At 38.6% G+C, this 27,426-nt stretch overlaps 1 protein-coding gene and 1 non-coding gene across 6 annotated transcripts in view; one reads left to right on the forward strand and one right to left on the reverse strand.

Annotated features, from left to right (window-relative positions):
• ENPP2 (ectonucleotide pyrophosphatase/phosphodiesterase 2) overlaps positions 1–27,426 on the reverse strand; it is a 118,190-nt gene that overhangs the window by 73,816 nt on the left and 16,948 nt on the right. For 4 of the 5 annotated variants that reach the window (XM_025393770.1, XM_025393768.1, XM_025393767.1 and 1 more), the window contains exons 1-2: positions 8,016–8,134; positions 7,693–7,795 (exon numbers count right to left, since the gene is read on the reverse strand). In XM_025393770.1, the coding sequence (XP_025249555.1) occupies positions 7,693–7,795; positions 8,016–8,048 (136 nt within the window). In that variant the 5' untranslated portion in view covers positions 8,049–8,134. Of the gene's footprint in view, positions 1–7,692; positions 7,796–8,015; positions 8,135–27,426 lie in introns of those variants that run through there. The other variant, XM_025393769.1, reaches the window with a different exon arrangement.
• LOC112630865 lies at positions 796–873 on the forward strand. Its single transcript, XR_003120993.1, has one exon. It is a non-coding gene; the product is annotated as a small nucleolar RNA SNORD55/SNORD39 (small nucleolar RNA).

Consider the following 27,426-nt stretch of genomic DNA (forward strand, 5'->3'; position numbering starts at 1 on the left):
AATGCAGAGGTCCATAAACCACATTTTTCTATTGTCTTTGACCAACCTATCAACAGTGCATGCTGAACCATAAGAAACCATGGTGGCAGGAGGGGTTGAGAAGTAAAAAAAAAAAAAAAAGAAAAGAAAAGAAAAAAATAGAGAAAGTTCTACAGTAAAAATAAATATAAGGAAAGTACTTACAATAGAATATTCCTTAAGGATACCGCTTAGATAGACTCGTTTCAACATCTATCTAGTAAATTTTCAGTAGAATTCATTCCCATGAGCTGCTTAAATAAACAAGCTTAAATAAATAAGCTTAGCTATGCTGATAGCTGAGATACTTCAAAGAGATCTAAAGGCAATTTGTTTACAGATGTGCGGTGTTCCTGTATGCATTTGAAATTGTCCTGCAACCACGCGCCTTGCTTTCCTTCATCATAATCATCTCTTCCCTGTGTCTTTCATTCCTTTTTTTTTTTTTGAGACGGAGTTTTGCTCTTGTTGCCCAGGCTGGAGTGCAATGGCGCAATCTCAGCTCACTGTAACCTCTGCCTCCCAGGTTCAAAGGATTCTCCTTCCTCAGCCTCCTGAGTAGCTGGGATTACAGGCACTCACCACCACACCCAGCAATTTTTGTATTTTTAGTAAAGACAGCTAATTTTTTGTATTTTTAGTAGAGACGGGGTTTCACCATGTTAGCCAGGATGGTCTCCATCTCCTGATCTCGTGATCCGCCCGCCTTGGCGTCCCGAAGTGCTGGGACTACAGGCGTGAGCCACCATGCCCGGCCTATCTCTTTTAAACAGAGTGAGTGTATGGTGACACCTCAGTAATGCCACACACTCCTGTGTGCAATGGAAAAGACAATCTTGATGAGTTGAGTGTACAAAAAATAAATAAATAAAATGATTAAATTAACAAATAAATAAAATAGAACAATAGAGTGGAATATTCACTCTGCCTTTCCAGGGTCTATTCCATCCCAGCCATCTTCTTTCATGACAAGCTCTAGTCCCAACTGTTTTCCTAGGAGTTCTGCAATCCACCTTTATATTCTTTTTTTAATCATTTTTTTATGGATGAATAATAGAGGTACATAGTTTTGGGGTGATAATACATTCATGTAGTTGATAAAAATCAAGTCAGTATACTTGGAGTGTCCACGTTCCCTGTCCTTCTCCCTGCACCCAGGCTAAGGTGTTTAAAATCAAGAAAAAGCAAGAAGCAGAAGGAGAATGATGTTAAATCTCATTTCTAGGCTCACCCAAGCCATCTATCTGAACATTCTGCTCATCCCTTAGTCCTTTGTTCCTGCATGCATTTGAAGTTTTTAGGACTTCTCTCTTTATTGTACCTGATGTAATGTCAAATAGGGAAAGATTATCTGATTTATTAGAAGTCTGAGTTTTAAAATCTGTTGTCTTCCTTTACTGACCTAAATCAAGAGAACATTGATATAAGCACTTCAGATGTATAACTTATTGAGAGGTGGGATGAAAACTGAAACATCAATGAACCTGTGGTATCCCAAATTTTTCATCATTACTGAGATCACCATAAAAACTCAGAAAACAACTAAAACAAACAAACAAACAAACAAAAAGTACTCTCAAATGTATCAAGGCAGAAATATGTGATAAGTATGAGACTTGGAATTTCTTATGAGGTATTTGCTAATACCTTTATGAGATTCAAATTCTGTTGCTGTCTTATAAATTACATGTTTAACTAATTAACACCATTAAAAACGATGTTATTTTACTTCAAAGATGCAAGTCAATTCCAGAATCTTGAAAAACAAATGTTTATAGTTTTATATAGTGTTCTTTTTAAAAATAGAGACCTCAAATTTTAAAATACACACATGTACATATATGACATGTATAACAACAATGCAATGCATTTCTTATTTTTCACAAAAGCATAATTTCATGATTTAAAGAAACACCAAGGTAAAACGTACTTTATTTCATTCAAATTCATAATTCTGACAGAAACAGGTACAATTACTATTACTTAAGTCAACTTAATGTCTAAAATATTCCATCTTACAATATGTATAAAGAGGTAGGGTTGTAGAATTCTTGTGCCAGCCGGGCACGGTTGCTCACATCTGTAATCCCAGCACTTGGGGAGGCCAAGGCAGGCCGATCACCTGTGGTCGGGAGTTCGAGACCAGCCTGACAAACATGGAGAAAACCTGTCTCTACTAAAAATACAAAATTAGCCGGGCATGGGGGTGCATGCCTGTAATCCCAGCTAGGGCTGAGGCAGGAGAATCGCTTGAGGCAGAAGTTGCGGTGAGACGAGATCATGCCATTGCACTCCAGCCTGGGCAACAAGAGTGAAACTCCATCTCAAAAAACAACAACGAAAAAAGAATTCTAGTGCCATTTGTTCCATAATATACAAATAATAATAATAATAATGATTTAAATTATTGGAAGGAGCCTAACTGATGACAAAAGTTATAGCCAAAACACTACTTCATCTTAGGCTCAATCATATTTCCCTCTAAATCCCCCCGACAAGATGCAAATACTCAAATCTGGATGATGGCCAATAGAAGAGGCAGTATTTAAGTCTGGAAACATTTAGCTTAGCCTAAAGCTGGAAGGTTCTTCTAAGCTTTGTCTGCTCCTGTTTATGATACTGCTATCTGTTCCTCCCATTCTCCTTGGTTCTTAGCCCAGGTGTTTCCTGAAAGTGAGAGTAAAACCTTAAAATGTGTTACCAGCTGTGGTTATACCACCTCCTTTTCTCAAGAGCATTAAAACAGGACAAGTTCCCCTGTGTCTGCTGCCCCGTTTGAAGCATAACCCACAGGGCAAGGCAGAGGACAGTGTGCGTGGCATTCAAGATGCTGCCCAGCTCTAGAATTAATACTGTATTATGTCTCTTCTGGAGTATATGGTTCATTCTTTCTGGTCATACTTTTTCTGTATTGAATTTGCCATTTTTTCTTGATGCTTCTGACCTCACTTGTAGTAAATAAAGCTTACACACAGGCCTACATGTCAGTATCTTTGCTTCCTAAAGACATCACTTTTTATAAACATCCATTACTGCAACATCACTGTTCTCTTCTCTTCACAGCTGCTAGGCCAGATTTCATAAACTTTTTTTTTTTTTTTAATAAATAGGTCCACCTGGGAAGTTTTTAAACACCCATGCTTTCAAAACATTTATAAATACAATGTCCTGACCAGGCTCAGTGGCTAATGCCTATAATCCTAGCAGTCTGGGAGGCCGGGGCAAGTGGATCACCTGAGGTCGGGAGTTCGAGACCAGCCTGGCTAACATGGTGAAACCTCATCTCTACTAAATATACAAAAATTAGCCGAGTGTGGTGACGGGCGCCTGTAATCCCAGCTACTGGGGAGGCTGAGGCAGAAGAAGCGCTTGAACCTCGGAGGTGGAGGCTGCAGTGAGCTGAGATCATGCCACCGCACTCCGATCTGGGTGACAGAATGAGACTGTCTCTCTCAAAAAATAAATGCATACATACATACATACATACATACATACAATGTCCTCACATAGAGCTCACAAACTGGAAGGAAAAAAAAAAGATTTCCATGTAATTGAAGTTAAAAGTGAAAAACTTTAATTCAACATCTAAACCACTTAAATAGAATTGAATGGTCATCAGTAGCATAAATCTGAATGATTTGCACATCTGCTACCAAACAATGAAATGTTGTCATTTAAAATTAAAGGTATTGTTATCTCAATAAGGTATAAGTTTAAACACTGGCCTTCAAACCTAATTGAAGATTAATTAAATGCATTATCATATGCTTGACACCTTACAGTTCTCATCAGCCTTAAAGGCATTTTCAAAAACTTTTTCAGATAAATAAAAGCAACTTTATCCCCGTTTTCCCGGTTGGAAAATTAGATCTCTAGGCCTTGTATGAGTTAGCAAAGGCCTGGATAAAATTTTAGATCATCTCACTGTAACTACAGTATTTTTTTCATTAACAAACGGTTTTTTCAAATTTTTGTACATAGGTTTCAAATTTTAGAAGTTCTTTTCAAAATATAATTTTGGGGAATATTTGCTGATGTTATTGATTCAAAAATCTAGGCTGAATTTCATGGAAGACTGAGGTTTCTGAGTATGTAAACTAGATAGAGGAGTCTACAGTTTTCAGATAAATGAAAAATCACGACACTACAGCTCCATTTAACGAAGCACTGAAAAATCTGTACCCTCCTTAGCTTCCAGTTCAGATAATTTCATTCCATTGACTTAAACTCCCCAATTTCTACCTGAAATTTCACATAAAGCCCCATGAGAGGATATTCCTCACGACAGAGTTTTGCTCACTGAGCAAATGGCTGATCTATGTCCCCTTTACAGTTTCCTACAATCTCCTGTGCCAACATTTAAGCAGCTTTTCATTGTAGAGCAAAATTTCTAACATTATCAAATGAACATCAACCTTCTCACTCCTAGTACCATTTTCTGATTTCCCTATGAGTCTCAAAGAAAAGGTGTACCCATAAAGTTGTTAGAGATAGTCTACATTTCATATGAACCTATGAATTTCATTCACACACTTTTCAACTTTCCTTTCAAGCCACTAAAAATAAGGATGAATTAAACTGAGCTTTTAAGTCTCTGTTAGCCAGCTATTCACAAGCTCACAGATTTTCTTTTGTCTTTTAATAATTAAAGTACTTACATATCAAAGAGGATATTCTATTTCCACCTGGAGACAGTTTCTAAATCACAAGTTTCAATGAAATAGACTCCTGCATAACATCACAAACATACACACTGCAAGCACACGTGAGTACACAGACACCTGTAGACAAATAAATTCTCTTGCAGTCTTAAAGGCAAATCAAGTGGGCCACCTCAGACATATGAGACAAAGATGTCAAACTAAATCACAGATTTATATTTTCTTTGAAAATTTATTCTAGCCATCTCACTATCTCATTCACCTGAATGCCCATTGTATTTACCCAACAGAATTATAAGTAGCTTTTCCCATTTCATGTCTCCTAATAAATCTATAAATCTTTTACGACCTGGTATAAAAAATCCTGTTCAGCCATTATTTCCTATCCTAACAATAAATCCAGATAACAAGTGTGTTAGTTAATTAATTATAACAGTCTGTTTGCACTGCCACAGCCTTGAAACTAACACCCCAGTCCATAGTACAGCAGCGAGGGTATCCATGTGTGCAGAACATTCTCAGCTATTGTTGAGGACTCTGAGAAGCTATGGTTACTAAACAACTGCATGCTTTTGAATGGTGAATCTCACTCTGATCAATCCGAAGCTAGCCATATATCAATACCCTTTGTGTTCCTTCTATTTGTTGCACTCTTGGAGCACTGAGCTTCCCAGAATTTCTTTGGCGCCTAAAAGTGTTGTTGGAAATGGGCATGGCTGCCTCCCCTCCTAGTGACTTCTTCTTACAGGCTTATAAAATTCACCCAGTATTTTCTGATAGGAAGGCTTTTCTAATTGTCAGAATAACCAGTCACATGTATCAATTGAGAGAGAGCCTTTCTAAGCATATGCAGCATTTAAAAAGATAAAGATATTTCCACTGTCTACAGTATGCTTTTACCTAGTTTACTAAGTACATCTTTGATTTTTAGTCAGGAGAAATCAACCACAGTTCCTAAAAAGCAGATGAGCTGCATCAAAAGAAAAATTAAAAAGTGTTCAGGCATACCCAAACCATACAATTCAGAGTTAAGTTGCATTGTATTCTAAGACTAAGCTTCACATAGTTAAAAGTTTAATAAATTATTTTAGATGATATCATAAAGGCTAAAATAACCAATGACATAATTAAATAATTCAAGGAGCAAATTCGTGTGCAGACTTAAGACCCTTTAGGTTTACAAATTATAATATAGACTATATTATTTTTCTAGAAGTGGCATTTATTCATTAGTTCGTATAGCTGTTCTTATAACATGTGGAAATAATTTACTATACACAAAATACTTTCAAAGACTAATAAATCCAATCTATACTTTTCAAGTTTTCCAGTAGTGAGCACACACATTCAAGAGGCAATGAAACAGAATAATTCCTGGGATTTTTTTTTAATCCAGAAAGAAAAGTAGAAATCATCTAAGTCTGCTCCTCATTGTACCGCTAAGGCAACAGACTTCACAAGTGACTTCCCCAACACCACACAGCAAGTTACAGGACTCCAGGGGACCAGTCTAGGATTTTAATGACCGTTTTCCAAAAGAAGTCAATTTTAAAAATAATGAGTGACTCAATTTTGCATTCATTAAGGAAACAGCATTTAATTCTTTCAATCTCAGTTTTAGCCAGAGTAATATATTAAGAGGAAACAGAAAAAAAAAAAAAATCCCTTTAGTGTTCATTGAAAAGAACCAGAAGTTGGCTCTCAAGTTGTTAGCTTTCCCACATGACGATGCTAAGGATCTGATTCCCCTGTCGGTTCAGTCACAGTCAGTGTTAATGGGAGTGAAAAAGAGGCCTTTGAAGAGAGCATTTGCTACTAATAAAAACAGCATTCTCTAGCCCAGTGATCCACTGTCCTCTGCCTCCCCAACAGAAGACGGCTCATTTTGTCCATTTGGCTCCCTGGGGCTGCAAGTTTTATGATCTATTTTCTCACTCTTCACCCCAGCCACACCCCACTTCAATTCACTAACTCACTTCTAATATTATTCTTTCAACCTACTGGCATGATTCAAAAGTCACTTAATTGATGTAAGGAAGATTTAGTATTCCATCAATGTATGTGTCGTAACTTGGTTAATAATAAAATTTCAAGCTGGCTAAACAGAGGCACGTGATGGTTAACAGTCAGATCAAGAAATACAGAGAAACACAAAATTCACAGGAAGACAGACAAACATGCTGGGATGTCAGGAAAAGTCCAGAAAATATTGCTCCCTAGAGTGCCCACTACTTAAAATGTAATTTTTTATTTCTAAAACCATCACGAGCTCCAATTTCCAGGAAATTAACCAACTCATTACTTAAGACCTGGTCAGTTAAGCCCCCTCTGTCTGCACAAGGAGCTCCTTTATGAGAACACTATATGGGAACACTACTTACCGTGTAGTGTATTGTAAAAAGAAACTCTTTCACTTTGGTTCTATTAAGTCAAGGTACACTATTAAAACTTATCTTTCCTTTGCCAAAAGAAAACACAATGAGGACAAATCAATCTTGAAAACTCTTTAAGCACCTCCTGTCTTTTATGGTTTTTCAATTTTAAGTAAATCTTAAAGTCCTCAATTTCTGAAGTTTCATAAAGATAGCTCACTGCCTTTTGTACTTCCATTCCTTTTTCCTATGTCAGAACTTTCTGGTGGCAAATACTACATCCTATATTATGTGACAGCAAATCAGACTTGGGTAGCTCCAATATTAAACCAACACCTGTTCTCACCACTTCTACTTTAGCCTTGTCTGTGAACAAGAGCTTTAATTGTATCCTAACATTTACAAATTTGAGTACAAAAATGGAAATAGCCAGTTACGAAACAATCATAAATGTTCTCTAATGAAAACCACACTCTTCCACCTGAATTATACACATAAGTGGTTTTACTCAGAGAAATTTAGGACTAACTTAGTTATACTGCAAGACTGTATTAAAGATAAATATTTTAATAAGCTTACATTGATTACACGGTATGCAATATTTTTAAAGAATTGAAAATGCAAATCATTTCGACACTTACCTGTAGGAGGACCTTCCTCCCATCCTTCTGCTCTCTTAATTCTATGTGCAGTGAATCCTAAGCAGATATTGACTCCAATGGCAAAAGTGAACAGGGATATTATCTAAGAGAATAAAGAGATCAAGTTGTCAAATACAGCTGGGCAAGACTAAATCAAATTACACGAAGGCGATTCAAATGGCTTCAATATCACCACCCAATCCTACCACTTCCAAATTGCATAATAAGGTGCTATCTTAATTTGCACAACAAAAAGGAAAATGCCAGTCAGTCACTGATTCTGAAGATCAAGCATGTCCCCTGTCATTCCTCCGTTCTCCCACCTGACACGACTGGAACGAGCTCCTCCTTGCCATGTCGAGGATTCTTGGAAAGCCCTTTGCAGCGTGTTCTCTTTCCCTTCACGGAGTGCACTGGTTTGGGGCTCCGGGTTTAGTCTATTAACTGTAAGCAATCCCACCTGGGAGGTTGACAGACTCCTCTGATTTGTCCAGAGCTTGATTACATCACAGGGTGTTCACAAATCGCAGCTCTGAGCATAAGAGGCTTAAGCTCTCATCCCCCCCCATCCCCGCCCCCTTACAGGTCCCTCCCCTAACCCACAGACACTTTCATGTGGTATCCTCTGGCAACAGGAGGGTTTCTTACATTGCCGTGGCCCATAACAGTGCATGTTCATTTTCCTTTCCTCACAAAAACATGATTTGTCAAAAAGAAACCAAATGCATTTCATCCGATAAAAAGGAAACAGAGCAGTGCATGGGCTTTCCAAACCAGCTTTAAGCTTTTAAGGTTTACAATGCAGTCATTCAATGGCGTCAACCTCACCGCTTTATTTTTTTAAGCAAGGAAAGTTTTATCCTTTATAAACCTAATAACGTTCCTGTCTTTCCTATCTATTTATTTTGCTGCCAGTTTGAGCGACTCTGTCCCTAGTATCATATTCTCAGCTACTTCTGCCTCCTTGAAAGTTTCTCATGATGAAATTTCGCAAAATTGTAACTAGCATAAAAGATAACATTATTTTCCCCATGCTGTCGTTCAAGTTTAGAGAAGTAACTTTTATCAAAATACTGGAAATGCCAGCCACGCAGCATAAAGTCCTTCTGCCCTGGGAGGACGGACAAAATAACTTCAGTCTCTGCTTCTTCTTCCCGAAAAGACTGTCAGCTTGTTTGGGGCGGGGGGTGGCGGGGGGGAGGGGGTGGGGAGGTGGCGGGGGGGCGGGAGGAGCGGCGGGGAACGGTGGGGAGGGGGGCGGTTTTTGAGACGCGGATGTGTGGGGGGAAGGGGATGGCCTGGGAAGCTTTATTAGCAATTGAATTTAGGAAGGAAATCTCAATGGCAGCAATAATTGAAATGTAAAGAATTGTTTCCCTAGTTATTTCTTGGTTAAATGTAGCCACCAAGTACTGTGTCCTTTGAGGCTATTGTGGCTACTAAAGTTTCTTTACTAAGCAATTTGGCAACCAGCACACTTTCAAAAGAAAAAATCAAGGCCTCTAAATCGGAAAGTTGTTTAAATATTACATGCCTTCAGGATTCAAATGAGGGAAGATTTGTTTTTGGCCTCTTCCTCAGCAGGTCCAGAGACCATCTTTCTTGCACAGTGCATGTGTTCGTGTGTAAACAAATACGAGACTTACCATGCAACAAATTACTAACAGAGTAGTGGCTCTGCTCAAATAAAACATGATAGCACAAAAGCAAAAACTTGTTTATAGGGGGTTGTATAGTAGGCCTGGATTTCATTACAGATTCTTAGAATCTAGTAATACCTAATTGAAAAGAAGAAAACATATATACTGCCAAACTGTTAATTGCCTTTCTAAAATCCTTTTAGTTTTGCACTCTTGCAAAGAGGACAGGCTTATACATTTTTATATGTAAGTGTCTTGCTTTTGTCTGTATGCCATACTGAACAAATCTGGAGTAGGGTATTTAGCAAGGCTTATAAAAGATGTCAACTCCATGTAAGATTTTTCTATAAGTTATGTTAAATGTCAAGATACAAGCCTGCCATGATAGAGGAAAACAATAAACCCCAAAGAAAAATATCAAGGCAATCCTGTTATTTCATTATATGCCACAGTGCTCTAAATGTTCTAAAAACAAAAACAAAAACAGCCTCTTCTTTTCCCTCGCCAGAGTCTAACAACTTTTGACTTTGTCTGATTATATTGTATAAACCTAGCTAGAAGACAATGAGGGTTCCCTTGGGAAAAAAGTTAGAGTTCAGAAGCTGAATATCATCCATTTATTTTTCTCTTATATGCAGACTATCTGTGCAGGGGAAAAAGCTGTAATAGCCAAGTTGATCTGCTTGTTACCCATTATCCAAAAGAGTTGACCTCAGCCACTATTTCTTTGTTTTTTGTTTTTGTTTGTTTGTTTGTTTTGAGATGGAGTTTTACTCTTGTTGCCCAGGCTGGAGTGCAATGGCTCCATCTCGGCTCACTGCAACCTCCACTCTTGGGTTCACGTGATTCCTGTCTCAGCCCCCCGAGTAGCTGGGATAACAGGTGCATGACAACACGCCCGGCTAATTTTTGTATCTTTAGTAGAGACAGGGTTTCACCATGTTGGTCAGGCTGGTCTCGAACTCCTGACCTCAGGTGATCCGCCCATCTCAGCCTCCTAAAGTGCTGGGATTACAGGTATGAACTACCGTTCCCAGCCCTCAGCCACTATTTCTGTTAACCGTTCTGCCAAAGAACTTTGTCTTTTACCAGCTTGTCGTGCATAAGGAACGTATTAACATACATACATGCACATACACAAGCACACATGTGCATACACACATCATTTTGCCACAGTTAAACAGATTTTTACTACAAGATTATTGTTATAAATTAACTGTCAGGAGAATGACCAAGATGACCAAAGTCCCTACCTCGACTATCAAATTAACTACAAAATAAAATTATCCCTCATTACCTAAAACTGAAAAAAACAAAAAAGCCTGATAATGCATAAAGTAGGTTGAGAAATTCAATTAAAATGACTGGAATTTGTCCAAAACCTTTTGTAAGAAAACTAAATTACCAGAGGTTCACTTGCTACGATGTTTAAGATTTTGTAATAAGGACACATGTGGCTGGCTCAGTAAACAAGAAGTGCATAAGAAAGACTGAAAAATTAGCTTCCAACATGGTTTATTAACCCAGCCATATTTCAGAGAACACTGCCCCCTGGCAGAAAAAAACCTAGAACTAGAAACAAATCTTTCAACAGTCTCAGTCCCTACAAATCATTCTGTGGTTTTCAAACTTTATTGGGCATCAGAATCACCCTGGAGGCTTGTTTAAAATGCTGAGGTTTATGCCCTGCTTATCAAGATCCTGATTCATTAGGTCTGGCAGGTGGAGAGAAGAAAGAGGAGTTTAGAGGTCAGACAAGAACTGGCACAATAGGTTACTTCGATGAAAGTCAGATAAGAACCACATTTATGGAGATAAGACCTGGTTCCTGCAGCAGATGTGATTGACTGGCTTCAACAATTGTGGTCTGGCAGGAAAATTCAACCTAGGGATAAACAAAAACTATGTTTCCCAGATAGGAAAAACTGACAGCTAGAGGATCATATCCACTGAGAGGAGGAACTTGCAGTTAGATCATCTGAGGTCCTCCTGATTTCAGACATCCAGGCAGCACATAATATAGAGCTTTCATTTTAGGCCATGCTCCACTTGATGCCTTGAACTATTTATAACTGCATGATGACCTGAGACTTCTAGGAAATCTAGAAGTTTTGCTTCTCAATTTCTCCATTACTTCCTTCTTTGGGGTTTAAATGACTTTTTGGTATACTTTTTTGAATATCCATTTTCAAGCTCACCACTTCTTTCTTCTGCCTGCTCAAATGTACTGTTAAATCACTCTAGTAAAATTTTTTATTTAAGTTAGTGTACTTTTCTGCTCCAGAATTTCTATTTGTTTATTTTTTGAATTATTTGTTTACTGACATACTTTGTTTAGGGAAACTGTTCTCTTCATTTGCTTTACTTTTTGTTCATGTTTTTATTTCTAGCTTTTTTAATATGCTAATGATGGTTGACATAAAGCCTTTGTCTAATAAATACAATATCCATGTTTCCTCAAAAAAAAATGATAAGTACCACATTTAGAGAAGTAGAGCATTATAATAAATTACTTTGAATTAATTTATTTATGCCTTGCATATTGAATTGTTTGGTCTAATTCATAGTGGAATTTTAATGTTATTAATAGTATTCACTATTAATTGGACAATAAAGTTTAGATCTCTTAAAGACAAACTATGGCTTTTCCTCCAGGGGACTCATCTCCTAACTGTAAGAAGCAGAGTAGTATTTTATTTACTTTGCTGGCGACACAAAGCAGCAGTGTGTGTATTGCTTAATTGTAATACAGTAGTTGCATTTATATAAATGCACAATCTATTTTTTCATGAAATTATTCTATGAGTCCTTGTTCCCTAGCCCTGATGAAGATAAGAGGGCTTGAGGTTAACAGTGAGATTTGAAAGATAAGTGATAGAGGGTTATCATTCTTGCTTCCTGAAGTAATTAATTATCATGAACTGATTGAAACTGTATGTACATCCAGAGTTTCTCATTATGCAGAATTGGCATCACTCAACATTATTCCCAGAATAATCCTAAGATTATGTATGATATTAGACAATTATTAACCATGTCATTTTCTGTAGTATCATTTAGCAATAACTATAGCACATACACTACAAAAGTAAGAAAACACCATAGATAGTCTTCTTATTCTATCTTAAAAGTCTGTTGTCTTGTTTTTAAGTTTCGCTGTGGTTGAAAGCTATTAGAAAATTCAGATTAAAACTGGACAACAATCTTTGCAAAAGAATTTACTAGTCTAAACTGAGCAGAAAATTTTGATGGCTAATAGAGCGAGAATCTGGCTCAATTGCTCCCACAATCCAGGGCTGCAAATATGTATAAGTCTTACAATTACAATTCTAAACCACAGAAGCAAAGTTTTATGGGTAGTCTATGGTCCCACAGGATTCTCCAGCAGAAGAATGGCATATACCTGTCCAAATGCAAACTAGCCTGTGCTATTAACTGTTACACAATCGAAAGCTGACATCAACACTGTTGCATCTTTCAATGATTTTAACTTACGGCATAAATTTTATGCATTACATTTACTCCCTATGGAATCTAAGTATGAGCCCCGACACCGGAACAATCTCTGCCCTGTGTGAATATTGCACAAATATTCATTAGCTTCTACCATGTACCAAGCACTCTTCTGGGAACCAGTCGTACTATGTAGGGAGCTGGCCCACACATAGCTCCTACTCTCCACATTCATCAAGTAGGCACAGAAATAAATGTAAAGTTACAACTCTGGAAAATGAAGAAATATAGAGGTAAATCACTATTTGGGCAAATATCATTCAGATTACCTAGTCAAGAGAGTCAGAGAAGAATTTGTGGAGTAAGTGTTCATTGAGCTGTGATTGGAAGGGTGTGTGGGAGTCAGTAACCAGATTAGGAGAGGAGCAAAGAATTCCAGACAGAGGAGAGAGAACCGACAAAGATTCTGCGTAAGATGGAGGCATGGCACATCCACAAGACAAAAAGGCAGCCAGTCTGACTAGCGCAGGGAGAGCAAAAGTTAGTATAAGAGAAGTGAGACTGGAGAGGTTAACAGAGGCCAGTCATGTGGGGCCTCTGAGGTCATGTTAGGTGATACTGTCTTTATCCTAAAGGCAACAAAAAGCCCTTAAAAGGCTTAAGCAGGGGGAGGCTTAATCAGATTTTGAAGCATTAATCTCTGTACGGTGTAGATATGAATCAGAGGAACTCAAGAATGGATATAGTAGATCAGTTTGGAAACTTTGGCAGTAAGCCAGACAAAAGATCACGACAGCTTGCACCAAGGAGGCTATGGCAGCGTGGAGAGGAAGACAAGTGGGGGAGTTAGGAAAAAAGACTTGTTAATGAACTGGATATGGGAGTTGAGGGGCAGAAAGGTATTAAGTGTGACTCCTGAATTAATAGATACTTAATGATTATGATAACCATATATATATACGCAGTGAAGTCACTTCTTTTCAATTAGATCATAAGAAAGATATGGAGATAGGTATCCATTTGCTAACATCCTAGAATTAAATAGTTAAAATAAGGCACAGAGCTAATAGCTTTAAAACACTTTCTGCTGTGTCTGGAGATTACTAAAATATATGTGTGTGTGTATATATATATGTATGTATATATATATATATATACACACACACACATATATATACATATATACACACACATATATATACATATACACACACACACACACACACACACACACATATACTGGACTTTAAACACTAAAAATGCATTTATTCATATTGAGGTTTTAAAAAGCATTCCCCCCCAGGAAATAACTCAGCTTTGTTCCTAACTCTAGCTCATAATAAAACATTTTAAAACTCAAAACTCAACGTAACTATTTCTTTTCAGCTACTCTAAACCCTGCATGCTAAGTGTCCAGATGAATGGAGAACATTTCCCCCCTTGCAGAAGGGCTGAGTCGCCAGCAGGCTTGTAAGCCACATGAAGTTTTTCATTTATGAGTCTAGTTTGTAATGTGTCTATGTGATATATGAACACAAATGAGTGACAGGATAATTAGGAAAAACAACTGTTTTACCGAAAGTTTTACCCTAGGGTTGGCGACTCCCATATTTTACCCTCCAGTCTCACTCACATAGGCAGGCTACAAACTCCACTTGCAGATAAAGAAATGGAGGTTCGAAGAGTATGGGACATCTCCAAAATGGTCAAATACTTGACTGAGCCAGTTCTAAAACCCAGGTCTCCTATGCCAGCTCAGTCCTCTTTCCATTGCGGCATGGCGCCTCTCTACTACACCACACGAGGGCCTCCACTCAACATGTCCAAAATGCAGATACCTACACAACCAGTTCACCCTCCCGATTTCACTTCTTTTCAGGAAAACCTTAAATTCCATTCACTTTTTGTTCATTTCAATCCTTTCCTCCCTTTTTTCTTGCCAGACACCATGTCTACAGATTCTAGTTAATAATGACAACTACTGCCATCCATTATCAGGTGCTGTTAGTTACTAAATTATCTTCCTATGTGATAACGTTCAGGTTCATCCCTTCAGCTTCATTATTCTGGACACACATTAGAAGGTTCTCTCACAGCCAGGCGCGGTGGCTCAAGCCTGTAATCCCAGTACTTTTGGAGGCCAAGGCAGGTGGACCTGAGGTTGGGAGTTCGAGACGACCCTGACCAACATGGAGAAACCCCATCTCTACTAAAAATACAAAATTAGCCGGACGTGGTGGCACATGCCTGTCATCCCAGCTACTCAGGAGGCTGAGGCAGGAGAATCACTTGAACCCAGGGGGCGGAGGTTGCGGTGAGCTGAGATTGCACCATTGCACTCCAGCCTAGGCAACAGGAGCGAAATTCCATCTCAAAAAAAAAAAAAGAAGGTCCTTCCATAACTGCTCTTCCTGTTTGTACTCTCTGTCCCTCTGACCACCATTTCATTAAGTTCTCTTTTATAATTTATTCCCATTCATCACCCAGAGAGCCCTAAACAATATGCAAATCTAATGATTTTCCTCCCAAACTTAAAACTTTTCTGTTTGGCTGCCTATCAAAGCAGTTCTCAAAGTATGGTCCCTGGACCAGCAAGGTTAGAATAACCTGGAAACTTGTTAGAAGTGCAAGTACTTGGAGCCTGCCTCTTACCTACTGAATCAGAAACTCTGGGGTAAAGTCCAGAATCTGTTTTCACAACTCCACCAGGTGCTTCTGATGCGAGTTTAAGGACCACTGACCTAGAGGGTAAGTTCAAGCTGCTTAACCAGGCCCATAGAACCCTAGATCCAAAACTAAACTCCCTGAATTCAAATCCCAGCAAGACCACAGTTTAACTGTGAGACCTTATATGACCCTTAGGCAAATGACTTCTCCATCCTAAAACTCAGTTTTCTTGTCTGTTTCCATCTCATAGGATTCTTGAGAGTATTACATGAAATAATCCATGTAAATCACCTAGCACAATGCCCAGCATAGAATAGTGTTCATAAATGTTAAGTTTTCTTAATTAGAGAACTATTTTCTGTTCCTTGATCAAGTTGTACTCTTTCATACCTCCATTCCTTAACATACATTGTTGCTTTGGCCTAGAATGCCCTTCTCCACCTGATTTCCCTGGCAAACACCAACATATTTATGAAAATTCAAGTCAGGTGTCACTCTGCTGTGAGCCTCCCCAGTTTTGCCCTCCTGTTCACACAGAACGACAATGGGCTGTGTTACCATATTGTTTGTAATCTCTTTTTTTTTTTTTTTTTTTGAGACAGAGTCTCACTCTGTCGCCCAGGCTGGAGTGCAGTGGCACGATCTTGGCTCACTGCAAGCTCCGCCTCCTGGGTTCAAGCAATTCTCTGCCTCAGCCTCCCAAGTAGCTGGGATTACCAGCGCCCGCCATCATGCCTGGCTAATTTTTGTATTTTTAGTAGAGACGGGGTTTCACCATCTTGGCCAGGCTGGTCTTGAACTCCTGACCTCGTGACCCACCCACCTCAGCCTCCCAAAGTGCTAAGATTACAGGGGTGAGCCACTGCGTCCAGCCTGTCTGCAATCTCTTTTAAGACAGCTCTATCCCTTTTGATCTCTCCAAATGCAGGGACCAGTTATCCTTGCACTTCACAGGGCTTTGCACCCTGCCTGGAATATAATAGGAACACAATAAATATTTCCCAAGTGAACTACTTGGCACAAAGAAATTTGACTTGTAGTCCTTCCTCTGTTACTCACTAGCTTTGTCACTGCATACCCAAGTCTCTTCACTTGTAAAGGAGAGTTAGCAGGCTAAGTGACTTTTAGCCATTTTTTTAACATTAAAATTTTGTTTCCAAATAAAATCTTAAAATGAATACTTTTCTCTCTTAGGGTTCCCTGTTTTTTCAGTATTTCTTGTCTCAGCAATAAGAGTGTAAATTCTTAGAGAGCAGGGGAAAAAAGCAATGTGCTATGGAGAATAAGGGTTTGGATTCTGTGGTGGCCAGGCACAGTGGCTCAAACCTGCAATCCCAGCACTTTGGGAGGCAGAGGCAGGTGGATCACTGAGGTCAGGAGATCGATGCCAGCTTGGCCAACATGGCAAAATCCCATCTCTACTAAAAATACAAAAATTAGCTGGGCGTGGTGGTGGGTGCCTGTAATCCCAGCTACTTGGAAGGCTGAGGCAGGAGAATCACTTGAACCCAGGAGGGAGAGGTTGCAGTGAGCCAAGATTATGCCACTGCACTCCAGCCTGGGCAACAAGAACAAAACTCCATCTCGGGGAAAAAAAAAAAAAAAAAAGTTTGAATTCTGGAGTCCAGCCGACTTGAGTCTGCCCGTTTCAAGCATGAGACCTTGCTTAACTTCTCTAAAACATGAGTTTCTTTTTAAAAATAATTGTTCTTAATGAGAATACTTGGACACAGGAAGGGGAACATCACACACCGGGGCCTGTTGTGGGGATGGGGGAGGGGGGAGGGATAGCATTAGGAGATATACCTAATGTAAATGACGAGTTAATGGGTGCAGCACACCAACATGGCACATGTATACATATGTAACAAACCTGCATATTGTGTACATGTACCATAGAACTTAAAGTATAATAAAAAATAAAAAAATAAAAAATAAATAAAAAGATAATAATTATTCTTTTCACACAGGGTTGATATGAAGACCAAATGATATAATGCATGTTAAGCAAGTATCTCAGTGCTAAAACACTGAAAACAAACAAATATTCCCCATTACTCTATATATAAGAGAGTAAGGTCTGCGTCATCTGCTGTCATGCGCTCAGCATCTTCCAAAGTGCTGGGCATAGAGTGCTTAGTAGTGACATAGGTTCTAAGAAAATCCCTTTATTTTATGGAGAGATTATATGTAAGTAAAGTTAATAATGTTTCAATCCACCTTTTTCACATTCTTTTTAACCTCATGAGAAAATGAGCAGCTCTTATTTGGCAAAGGGTTGGGTGATTCTGGAAACAGCTTTGAAGGACACATTTCAACCACAATCATAAAGCCCCTCTATTTGGATTGGAAAGCCCCAAAAAGTTGAGCTTTAACTCAATGAATGTGTTTGGATTCAAACCTAAAAGGAAGTTTACACTTGCCGCTGCAAAGGTGTCATCACGTGCTTACCAGCACAGTGGAACTGTCTCAGGGAGGAAGCAAAACTGCCATTTCTGTGATTCCCCTTCCCAACAGTGAAGGGCATTCAACAAATTAGGAAGAGAAGACAACTTCCTCTGCCTGATAAAAGGCTTCTACAAAAAATCCAGAGCTAACATCATCATATTTAATGGTGAAAGACTGAATGCTTTCCCCTAAGATCAGGAGCAAGACAAAAATATCTGGTTTTACCACTTCTAGTCAACTTTGTACTTCCAGCCTGAGGAATTAGGCAAATAAGTAAATAAATGAACGCCATCCAAATTGGGAAGGAAGAAATCAAGCTATCTCCATTCACAGATCTTGTATATAGAAAATCCTAAAGAATCTACCAAAAATAAAAAGTGAAACTAATAAAAATGAGTTCATGAATGTTGCTTGAAATAAGACAAAAATACAAAAATCAGTTGTATTTTTATACACTAACAATAGACAATCTAAAAGTTAAGAAGAAAATTACATTTATAATAGTATCAAAGGTCTACAATACTTAGAAATCAATTTGACAAAGTAAGTGAGATTTGCACACTAACCATTAGAGAGAATCATCGAGATATATTAAAGAAGACCTAAATTTGGGAAGATCTGCTTTTTTGTCATTGGAATACATTATTGTCAATATGGCAAGAAAGTGAAAAGATGACCTACAGGATGGAAGAAAATATTTACAAATCATATAACTAATAATGTTCAAATACCTAGAACATACAAAGAACCCTTAGAACTCAACAATAAAAAGACACATAATCCATTTTTTTAAAAATGATCAATGGATTAGAATAGACATTTATCCAAAGAAGATATACAAATGGACAATAAGCAAATGAAAGTTTGTTCAACATCATTAGAAAATGCAAGTCAAAACTGTGAGATATCACTTTACCCCCACTAGGATGCTAAAATTTAAAAGACAGTTAATACAAACTGTTAGAAAGGATGTGGAAAAATAGATTGTAAAATTGTGCAGTCACTTTGGAAAGCAGTTTGGCAGTTCCTTAAAATGTTAAATATAGAGTTACCCATATAACTCAAAAGTTCCACTCTTATATATATACCCAAGAGAAAGTAAACATACTTCCACACCAAACTTTAACACAAATGTTCACAGCAGCATTACCAACTGATGAATGAATAAAAGAAATGGGGTATATCCATAGGGTGAAATATTACTTGGCAATGAAAAGGAATGAAGCCTTTATATGTGCTTCAACATCACAAACCTTGAAAACATCACATCACGCTGGGTGAAAGAAGCTAGCCACAAAAGCCACACGTTTTATGATTCCATTTATATAAAACATCTAGAACAGGCAAACCCACAGGGGAAAAAAATCGATTAGCAGCTGTCAGATGATGGGGTATTGACCGCTATCGGGAATGAGTTTTTGTTTTGGAGTGATGAAATGTCCTAAAATTGCATAATGGTGATGTTTGCACATCTCTGTAAATATATTTAAAACCACTGAAATGTACAGTTTAAAAGAGTGAATTGTATAATATATAAATTAGATCCCAAAAAAACCTGCTATTTTAAAAAAGAACTAATGAGATTATACCGGAAGAGAAGCAAATTCCAAAGTATCTGGATGCACAGAAAAGGAACATTAACCTTGATTTTCAGTTCTCAGGTTCATGCATTCAACGTTGTCCCCAGAGGCAACCCGGCTATCCTCTGAACCTGATGATTAACAGGAGGACTGATGCATTTGAGTCATGGTGTGGACTGCTCTTAATGAGCCCCTGTGTGTGTGATGAAACCCTCTGCATTGCCCAAAATTAGAAGAATTACTGGGACTTTGTCAGAGCAACCTGACCCTCTGCCATATCTCTTCCACCAGGTTTTCTGTCTCATTTTACTTTTAAAGACAACAGCCTAGAAGAGACCCTAGTTCTTGCATACACATCTCAAGTATCCTGAAACTTAATGGCAACAAACTGTAAACAGAGTTTGTGAGGCAGTTGTGAGAATTTAAGAACAATAATACCTTTCATTTGAAGAAAACTTCTTTTAAAAAAAAAAAAAGCCCTATGAACCAGAGTTAATGTTAGATAGATCAAGGCTCACTCACTCTTCCAGCTTTGCAATCAATAAAACAGAAAGGCTGTCCATAGATATGTCACAGAGCTAAAGGACCTCTGACAGGGAGATCAGGACAGCTCATATGGCAGATGGGCATGTGTTATAATGGTTGAATTATAGACAGGGGATTCTTACGTAGATAAAGAGGGAAAGGGCATTGCACGCAGAGGAAATTCCAGGAGCAAAGACTCAAAAATTTCAGAAAGGGAGAAGAGAAAGGAAAAAGCAAATATGTATACGTAGTACCACATTTGACACAGAACATTCTTTTAAGTGGTAGCTAGTATTCAGTAAGTGTTTGCACTTTGCCAGGCAACCTACTGGGGACATTTACATAGTGCATAATTTAATGTTTACAAAACCTTCACAGTATTATCACTGTCAATAGATAAGAAAACAACTTCAAATATATCAAACAACTTGCCCAAGTTCAAGTGCCTATTAAGTGGGGGAATCATCTTTTCTCTTGATTTCCCAATAAGAATTACAAACCTGGGAAGACCTCAAAGGAATGGGAATTTCAACTGTGCGCTGAAAGAAACCTGAGTCTACTAAAGGCAGAGGATCTGATAAATGCTTGATGAGTCTTGATACTTGATAATGTTTCCTAATTCAGAAGAGAATAGAAGCCACAGATTAACCTTTATGGTAGGCTGACCTTCTTGTGACCCCCAAAAAGAATAGGTTGCAAATGAAAAAGTGACCAGAACCTTGGGCATCCTGGACATGTCATTTCAAAATCCTAAGAACTCAGAGAGAAGGCTGGTCATTATCAGACAATTGCCTAAATTTTGGAAACCAGAGTTTTCCAGATTCAAATAATAGTGGTTCAACACAGATTTAGTAAGCATCCACTGCAGTATTAGCTAATGCTTATTGAAAGCTTACTCTGTGTCAAGTACCACTTGATATCAAGGATAGTGAGATAAAAGGCATGTTTTAATTGGGAGATGGTAAAGTGTCTTAGTCCATTCATGCTTCTATAATAAAATACCATAAATTGGGTGGCATATATATATATAACATAAATGTATTTTTCATAGTTCTGGAGGCTGGGAAGTTTACAATCAAGGCACCAGCAGATTCTGTGTCTGGTGAGGACCCCACTTCCTCATAGAAGGCTGTCTTCTCACTGTAATCTCACATTATGGAAGGGTAAGGGTCTCTGTGGGGTCTTTTATATAAGAACATTGACCCATTCATGGGTCAAGGGTAGAAGGCTCTACCCTCATGATTTAATCACCTCCCCAAGTCCCCACCTCCTTATATCATCACCTTGGGAGTTAGGATGTCAATGTATGAATCTGGGAAGGACATAAACATTCAGACCATAGCAGGAAGTCAGCAGTTTGTTAAGATGCCGTATCCTGAGAATTGGCTCTCTCAATCCATTCATCCCACATCCAGGCTGCCTTTGTCTCCTGCAGATTTTTTGCAGAAAAGGTTATAGAAACAGTTTATAGACTCTGCCAACTCTGCTCCTGAGACTGTTGTTATGCACATGAGATTTGGACAGCAGAATTGAGATACCTCTTCCTGTCCCTTTCAGCTAGTTATCTGTGCAAACAAGATCAGAAATGTTAGGTTTTCTGCAATATTGTTTCAGTATCTATTCTTCATCTTCCTAAGCATCAAGACACACCTGTGGAGGTGACAGAGATGGTAGCCTCCTGATTCCTGAATCACAGATCTAAGATATGTTCTAGAACTCAATATTCCAGTGATAGGTAGCTGCCACATACAATGTACCATGGACTGAATCAAAATTCAAAAGTATATCGACAGGTTGAAATCAAGAGTTTAAAAAACAAGATCTGAGAGAGACAACCAGATCAATCTACCTGGGACAACTTTCTTGAAACAGAATACAAAATTTAGTTATACAACTGGGAGAGAGCAGCACTAACAGTTTGGGAGGCCGAGGCAGGAGAATGGCGAGAACCCGGGAGGTGGAGCTTGCAGTGAGCTGAGATCCGGCCACTGCACTCCAGCCTGGGCAACAGAGCAAGACTCCGTCTCAAAAAAATAAAAATAAAAATAAAATAAGAAACCTAGGCATTTGTGTTACCTGCAAGCTCTATAGAAGCCCATGTTTGGCTACCACCCTAAATTACTTCATTTTGTCCTAGGCTTTTTTTTTTTTTTTTTTTGAGACGGAGTCTCACTCTCTCGCCCAGGCGGGAGTGCAATGGTGTGATCTCGGCTCACTACAAGCTCCGCCTCCCAGGTTCACGCCATTCTCCTGAGTCAGCCTCCCGGATAGCTGGGACCACAGGCGCCCACCACCACGCCCTGCTAATTTTTTGTATTTCGAGTAGAGACGGGGTTTCACCGTGTTAGCCAGGCTGGTCTCGATCTCCTGACCTCGTGATCCGCCCGCCTCGGTCTCCCAAAGTGCTGGGATTACAGGCGTGAGCCACCACGCCCGGCCCCTAGGCTTCTTTAATAATGATTACTGCCCATATCCAGAAGGGGAAAGTTTCAGCTGAGCGTAGCCAGACTCCATCTAGATTGCGTTCACCTCTGGATAGCTCCTTTTAAGAGGTCACTACAAAACTAGACAGCATTAAGAAAGGCATGACCAGGATGAGGAGAGGTCCTTATCGTCCAATCGATTCATTAATTCACTCATTCATTTGTTTATTTACTCAGCAAACTTCTATTGAGCACCTAGTATAGGTCAAGCATTGAGGATGCAGCCTCTGCCCCAGCAATCCCACATTTTAGTAGGAGAGGAAAATAATGTCAAGTAGCTGATTAACGATAAAGAAAAAAGAGCACCAGAGCAAGAAAACAGAGGAGTAATGGGTGGAGCTATTTTCAGTTAGGCAGTAACAAAGATCTCTCCAAAGGGATGACATTTGAACAGAGACCTGGGTGACGTGAGGGGGAAGCCAGGTGTCTTGGAAAAAATAGCAAGTGCAAAGGCCCTGAGGTAGGAGCAGCCCAGTGTGCTCAGTCAGGCCAGTGTGGCTGGAGTGGAGTGAGAGATGGGGCAGCAGTAAGAGACAATGTCAAAGAAGTAATTGGGTACTAGTTTATGCAGGACCTCACAGGCTTCATGTTTCATGTTGGATGTGATGAAATGCCACTGGAGGGATTTAATCAGACAATGACATGGTCCAATTTATGTTTCTCACTCTTACTGCTGTTCAGGAAATGGATATTTAATGAGCATGCTTGTGACTGTGCAGCCTGAACATATGGCATACATGAGGGGAGAAGGTGGGTGTGCATTGCTCTTCCTCAAACATTCGAAGGTTAATGCAAAATGCACAGGTTTTATTATGCATCTCTCTATATATATTTTTATCTCTCTATAAAATATGTTATATAATAGAGTACATAGATTATATATCTATATAAAATATAACATATATTATATATCTTTATATATTTTATAATATTTAATTATATGTTATATTATCTAGAGATATATAATATATTATATATTATGTATTATATATCTATAAATATATACAGAGATATATTATATATTATATAGAGAGACATATAATATAAATATCTATATATAATATTAGGTATTCTACATATATTACATTCATGATAACATAATATAGATATATAGAGACATCTTTTATATCTATACACAATAGTTATATATCTAGATTATATTATGTGTTATATTATAATACTATTATATTATATTATATATATTGTAATATAATATTATATTATTATATTATAATACTAATATAGATGTATCTGTATAAAATACTTAATATATAATTATATTATTTGAGATATATATCTCTATATAATATTTAATATATAATTATATAGAAAGATACATCTATATATTTAATATCTAGATATATAATATAAAATATTTATGGTATAAATCTATATTGTTATATTCATAAATTTAATAATATAAATCTATATTATTATATTATATATAATGTTATATATTTATTATATATAATAAATATCAGAGAGAGAGAGAGAGAGAGGGTCTTGCTATGTTGTCCAGGCTGGTCTACACCTCCTGGCCTCAAGCAATGTTCCCACCTCAGCCCCTCAAAGTGCTGGAATTGCAGACATGAGCCACCATACCCAGGCTCCCATGCATGCTTTTTCTAGGCAAAACTAGAAGTTACAGAGAAGCATACTTCGTCTCGTAAGAGAGATAATGAAATAGTTATAAAAAATGAACTAACACTCACTATTTAGCAAAGGCTAGGTGGTGGTAGTCAGGATTTCTTACAAAGTATCTAAATTCAGAAGTAGTTTGGCTATATAACATCTAAGCTTCTTTCCAACTCTAAGCATCTACTATTTTTCTCTCTTTTTTAAACTGTCTCAGAGAGCTGAGTCCTCTACCTATAATAACTGAAAAAGAATTACTCAAATTAAATTAAATTAAATAATCAGAATTTCATTTTACTTTTTCCTGGATAAATTAAAAGGAAAGGTAAGGATCTTTATACATACCTCGTTCTTACTATTTCACCTCCTGAAGGAAACAGAGAGAGAAAGAAAATATTGGTATGCACAATTTAATGTATGCCAAATACAGAGAACACTTGTCAAGGGTAAGCTAAGAAAACAAAAAAGAAACACATTTCACAAAATCCTATGATGGACTTAAGCAAGAGATGAAGCAATGTTTTTTTGGATTGATCAAGAAGACAGACATACAATAAGCTGACCAAGTTGACCTTACATTGCCTCTCCGACACGTCTGTGTCTCTCATAATCCTTTGTAAACAGAGAGTCACTGCATATTTGAAATACAATTACCTCAGATTGCCACCAGAGTGTTATGCAAGAGAATGCCAGAAGTTCTGGACCTTATGTTGCCCTGCTAAGCTTCCATTGCTCTTATGAAAGATGCTGTACAACTTGTTAATTGCTGAAAATCTGGACTGTCTGGTTTGATTAGAATCATGACTTGGATGCTCACTAGCTCTATGGACTCGACTGAGTTAGGAACCCTCTCTAGACCTTCATTTCTTCATATGTAAATGAGACTGAGTATAGTCCCTTCCTCATAGGGTTGCTGTGGGAATTAAATACAATAATCCATGTAACATTAATTGCTAATAACAGTAGCCACCATATATTGAAGAACTGAAATGTCACAGATGTTGTACAGAGATTATCTCACTGAATTTTCTCAGTGATCTTGCAAAATACATACTGGTTTCTCTTTTTTGCATAGGCTCACAGAAGTTTAAGTAACTGGCCCAAATTTACATACCCAGCAAGGGACAGATTCAGGTCATTCAAATTCAGGTCCGTCCAGCCAGAGCCCAGTTTCTAGGCATTTCTTGCAACAGCACACTATGCAATGGGACGTTTAGTTTTATTACTTTTAAAAGAAACTCCTCGGCCAGGCGCGGTGGCTCACGCCTGTAATCCCAGCACTTTGGGAGGCCGAGGCGGGCAGATCACGAGGTCAGGAGATGCAGACTATCCTGGCTAACACAGTGAAACCCCGTCTCTACTAAAAAATAAAAATAAAAATAAAAATAAAGATTTAGCCGGGCGTGGTGGCAGGCGCCCGTAGTCCCAGCCACTCAGGAGGCTGAGGCAGGAGAAAGGCGTGAAGCCGGGAGGCGGAGCTTGCAGTGAGCCGAGATCGCGCCGCTGCACTCCAGCCTGGGCGACAGAGCGACACTCCGTCCCTCCAAAAAAAAAAAAAAAAGGAAAAGAAAAAAAGAAAGAAACTCCTCCTATCTCTCATGTGAGGGGCAGCTGAGAAGTTTTTCCCTAGTCCCTTTAACAGTTCAGAAGCAGAACTGATTCTATCATGGGCAGTTTCTCATTTTGCTCCCAGCTGCAGGTTGGAGCCACTACACCAATACTCTCTTTGTGTCATCTGACTGATGCAGCTGGTTTTGCATGCCTTTTAAGTTTGGGGCTGGGTAAATGCTGATCACAGACTTGTAGCCTATGGTCTCATGTGATAAAATATTTTGCAAAAGGTGTTGTTTTTCTCCTTTTTTCAATCTTCCCTCCCTTTCTGCAGCTATTTCCCTTTCCTCCTAAGAACTGATAAAAATTCAGAAACCCTTATTTTCGCAATTAATCTCATGTGACCTTACTATTGACAATGGCCTGGTTGTTTCTCCCAACTACAACACAATTGATGACATGCCAGTGCTAAGAACAAGGATCGCCGACTGACAGAGCTGGGAGCGATCTCTCTGTATTGGTTCCTCTCACGGCACCCACCATATTCTAATCATAATAATGATATTAAACGCAGTAACAACTACCATCTACCAAGAGCCTACCAGTTGCTGAAGTTTTCTTTTCTTTTCTTTTCTTTTTTTTTTTTGAGATGAGTCTCGCTCTGTCGCCCAGGCTGGAGTGCAGTGGTGCGATCTTGGCTCACTGCAAGCTCCACCTCCCGGGTTCACGCCATTCTCCTGCCTCAGCCTCCCGTGTAGCTGGAACTACAGGCGCCCGCCACCTCGCCCGGCTAGTTTTTTGTATTTTTAGTAGAGACGGGGTTTCACCGTGTTAGTCAGGATGGTCTCGATCTCCTGACCTCGTAACCCACTCGCCTCAGCCTCCCAAAGTGCTAGGATTACAGATGTGAGCCACCGCACCCGGCCTTGCTGAACATTTAACGTAAGATCGACCATTCATTTATTTACTTGTTCACTTATTTGCACAGCAGCATATTTTATTGAGAATCTACTATGGTCTAGGCACTGATCTAGGCACAAAAGAGTCCAGCAACTAACACAAGAATCCAAGTCTCTGGTCACAAAGCTTACATTTTATTGGTTGGAATAAAACAGAAACTATATAAATATATTAATTGGTTATGACAGAATACAGTTACCTCCCGAATTACACAAATAAGGCAGTTAGAATTATCATATTTTATAGATGAAGAGTTTGAGTTATTTGTGCAGTCACCACATCAGTTATACAGCAGGAATTTGCTATATTCTGATAATAACAGTAGTCAATATTGCAGCAATGATTATAATAGTTGCTATCTATCAAGGTAGTTATAGAATCGCATGAAGTATTTATATAATACCATTTTATTGTATTATATTTTATTTTATTTTATTTATTTTTTGAGATGGAGTCTCATTCCATTGCCCAGGCTGGAGTACAATGGCACTATCTTAGCTCACTGAAACCTCTGCCTCCCGGTTTCAAGTGATTCTCCTGCTTCAGCTGCCCGAGTAGCTGGGATTACAGGCACCCACCATGTCCAGCTAAATTTCTGCATTTTTAGTAGAGCCAGGGTTTCACCATGTTGGCCAGTCTGGTCTCGAACTCCTGACTGCAGGTGATCCACCCTCCTCAGCCTCCCAAAATGCTGGGATTACAGGCATGAGCCACCACCGCTAGACTATAATCTCATTTTATGAATGAAGGAACCAAGACTCAGAAAGATGAAATAATTTGGTCAAGGCCACA

This window comes from Theropithecus gelada, chromosome 8 (assembly GCF_003255815.1).
Source record: "Theropithecus gelada isolate Dixy chromosome 8, Tgel_1.0, whole genome shotgun sequence".
In the NCBI taxonomy this organism is placed as follows: Eukaryota; Metazoa; Chordata; class Mammalia; order Primates; family Cercopithecidae; genus Theropithecus; species Theropithecus gelada.